Source organism: Apodemus sylvaticus, chromosome X (genome assembly GCF_947179515.1).
Source record: "Apodemus sylvaticus chromosome X, mApoSyl1.1, whole genome shotgun sequence".
Lineage (NCBI taxonomy): Eukaryota > Metazoa > Chordata > Mammalia > Rodentia > Muridae > Apodemus > Apodemus sylvaticus.
Window position 1 is genome coordinate 140,310,433 of NC_067495.1, and position 3,505 is coordinate 140,313,937.

The following is a 3,505-nucleotide window of genomic DNA, read 5'->3' on the forward strand; positions in this document are numbered from 1 at the left end:
ATTGATTTTTTTCTCCTTTAGGATTTTATGTATAGACAGGTAATACTTAAAGTGTTCAAATTTATTTTATAATTATGTAATGCATGGTATATTTTAAACAAGTATTTGCACAATTTAACATTATAAATCCAGCGATTTCAAGATGCAGGCCATAAATTTTACTGATTTACAAATACTATCAAATGTTCTCTCTTTGCATGCTTATTTTTTTTTACACTTTTCAGATAATCTTTACACAGAGTTGTTACAATGCCACAAATCAAAAGGGTTATTCCAGTTTCACCAACTTAATCTACGTGCAAGATGAAGGACCCAGCTGAGGTACAAACACTGGTACCAGTTTTCTTGAGTTTGCTTTACAAAGCACAAAGAGACGAAGGTTTTGCATCAGGATACAAAACTGATTTGCCTCTTGAGGTTAAATTCAGTGTATTATGTTTATAAAGCATCCCTTTGGCAATAGAGTTTGCAGTATCCCCACAGGATTCCCACAGTATAGGTTTTATGTAGTAAAATCTATTAAGGGAATTCTCTTCTACTTGACACATCTTTACAGCTACAGTTAATGAGATACCCTTGGAAACACCTGCCTCTATGCCTAATGATAATATAGTATTTGGACGTTAGAAGTCAACAAAAGGCACTTTCATCATTAAATATTGTCCTCTGTATGAAGTCAGATTACATGACCTATATCTTGTTCAAAGCTGTTTGCTCCTCAAGGACCTGTAGGTAGTCGGGGGAACTCTGAAGTTTTGCCTTCAGTTCAAAATACTCACTCTTCCTTTGTTCTACGACAATTTTACTGTGGTTACCACCTATCAGTGACTTCTTGTTTTTTTTATCTTGTTGTTTTTCAGGATAGCGAATCTCAAAGCCACTGACACCAATGCTGTTATATTCCTTTTTGCTTTCAAGAAAATTCTGAATAAACACATTGGAATCTCTGCTAGGGAATAGTTCATCCAGCTCATCAATTGTGCTCAGTCTTTTCCTGGTATCCACATGCAATAAATCTTTGTCCTTTTCAGCAGTGTTTCTCATCACGACCTTCTGTCCCGGAGGATCTGAAAACATGAACCCAGTTTCTGACTCTTTCAGGCCACAGGTGTGACTTTTGCTCATCTGTTCGATGGTTTGTGGGATGAATGCTTCTGCGCTCAGTCCGTCTTTTTTATTGGTTTTGTGGTCATGTTTCCTTAGTTGCAGCTGCATGGAGCCACACTCAGGATTCCCCAGACCTTCGTGCTTCACTGTGGGTTTCTTGTTGCGTCTCAGCACAAAAACAAGAAGGCAAAATGCAACAAAAACCGTTAAAATGAGGACCACCAGAATACTTAAGATTAAAATAGACAGAGGCACTGGGCCCCCAGGAGGACTTCGAATAGGACCCAATGGAGTGGTGAATGTAATTGCAGGCGCAGAGCTTGTGAATGATGCAGATGGCTTGTTTAAGAGTTTAGGACATAAGATTTCATTTTTGAGGGACTTCAGTTCAATGTTGGCAAACTGAACAGGAGTCTCACATTTCAGTTCTTTTACAATAATCCCATCATTTAACTTCTCCAGCCACAATTTTAATGCTACCAAGTCACAAGTGCAGTCCCAAGGGTTGCCCTCCAAGTCAATTTGTGTAAGAGACTGCAACTGATCAAGAACTCCGCTGACAGGAAGGTACATGAATTTGTTGTTTCTCAGGTTCAGTCTAGCAAGGGGTGCTCCAGAAAAGATGTAAACTGGCAGGCTCTTTAAGAGATTATTGTTCAAGTACAGTAGTTGCAAATTTGGCATCGAGTCAAAGGTGCCTGCTAAAATTTCCTTAATCAAATTGTATTCCAAATACAGATACTGCAGGTTATGAAGGCCTGAAAATATTTCAGGGTATAGCCTTTCAATCTGATTGCCATTGAGATAAAGCCTGCGTAGATTAGTAAGATTATGGAATACTTCTCCTTTGATCACTGTAATCTGGTTGCTGCCTAAATGGAGCAAATCCAGTCCTTCAAACTCAGTGAAGTCTGAAATGTCGACATCTTTGATGTTATTACCATTGACATGCAACTTCTTGGCATTTAAAGGTTTTGGTGTCAATTCAGACATGGACTGTATATTTTTCTCTTGGCAATTCACACTCAATCCCAAATCAGAAGGATGTGTTTTGCAAGAGCAAGGTGCTGGGCAAGGTGTAAGAGGAGGCACTCTTGTTTGGTACGACACAATCTGACTGAGATTTCTGTTGGAGAGGGCTTTGCCTGCCACAATTCCAGAGATTTTGGAAGGATTTGTTGTTTTGGGTGGTTTGGTCACTAATCTGTGCAAGGTTGTCTGAGTAGTGTGACCACTGGGAGTGGTAAAGCCATTCTCCTGTTGAGATGGAGGCAGAATTCGTACATCAAAGTCACTCCCTGTGCCCATAGGGCATAGTTCTTGCTTGTTGGTTTCCTTTAAAAGCCTTCCATATAAGTCACTGGGAGTTTCACAAATAGCTTCTCCTATGTAAATGTTATATGGCATATTCTCCAACCAAGCCTTTAGAGGCAACAAATCACAGCTACAGTTCCAAGGGTTATCTTCCAGCTGCAACTCAACAACCCGGCCAATGTGTTCTAGAACTCCAATATAGGGAAGTTTCTGGATTCTGTTTCCTCTTATATCCAGATGGGTTAAAGATGCGAATCGAAAAATATTATCAGGAAGGAATGAAATCAGATTGTCATTAAGAATGAGAACTTTCAGTTTGTGGAGCTTATTGAAGGCTCCTCGTTCAATATACTTGATTAAATTGTAGTCAGCCTGGAGATACTCCAAGTTCTCTATGCCAAGGAAAGTGTCGGCTCGGAGAATCTTTAATTCATTGTTGTTCAAGTGCAACTGCTTTAATGCACTGAGCCCGAGAAAGGCTCCTCCCTCAATGTTCTGCAGCTTATTATTTCCCAGATGCAGAGATACTGCATGAGAAAAATTCACGAATGTATTTGGATAGAGGATATTTAAAAAATTGTTTTGGAAATTGAGATGATAAAAATTAGACCAAGGTGGTTTCAGCTGGTTTGGCCTGTAGACTGAAACCTTCTCACAGTTGACATAGAGCACATTCTCTACTGACACGCAGGAACACACATTGCAAATTTCCACTGATATGTCAGAATCTGCATTTGTTGAAGAAATCAGGGCTGACACAATCAGAAAGAGCCAAAGAAACATCTTCTTGCAATCAGCAAACAACTCTATGCTTCTGAATAAAGACAAATAATCTAAAAAATAAAAAGAAAACATTTTTTCAATGGTCATTCCTTGAAAAAATATTTGTGCTTAAATCATTCCATTTTGAACATATGGCTACAATCTGTAGCATTGAATTTTTTAATATAGCCAGATTTGCTTTCCACTGAACAATAATAACCACAAAATGCCACATATTTTACATTTGTAATTTGTACAAAGTGTACATGTGTAGAATATACAACAAGCAGTAAGAAAGGAGATTTTTAAATCATACTTTGAC

General features: G+C 38.5%; 1 protein-coding gene across 1 annotated transcript; it reads right to left on the bottom strand.

Moving 5' to 3' along the window:
• Positions 1-690: 690 nt before the first annotated feature.
• Slitrk4 (SLIT and NTRK like family member 4) lies at positions 691-3,291 on the bottom strand. Its single transcript, XM_052171874.1, has one exon. It carries the CDS (start codon positions 3,289-3,291, stop codon positions 691-693), a length of 2,601 nt encoding a protein of 866 aa, XP_052027834.1.
• Between the last annotated feature and the right edge of the window lie 214 nt (positions 3,292-3,505).

Bases quoted from the DNA above. Each gene is read 5' to 3' on its own strand.
- Slitrk4 (XM_052171874.1), bottom strand. From the start codon at position 3,291: ATGACCATTGAAAAAATGTTTTCTTTTTATTTTTTAGATTATTTGTCT.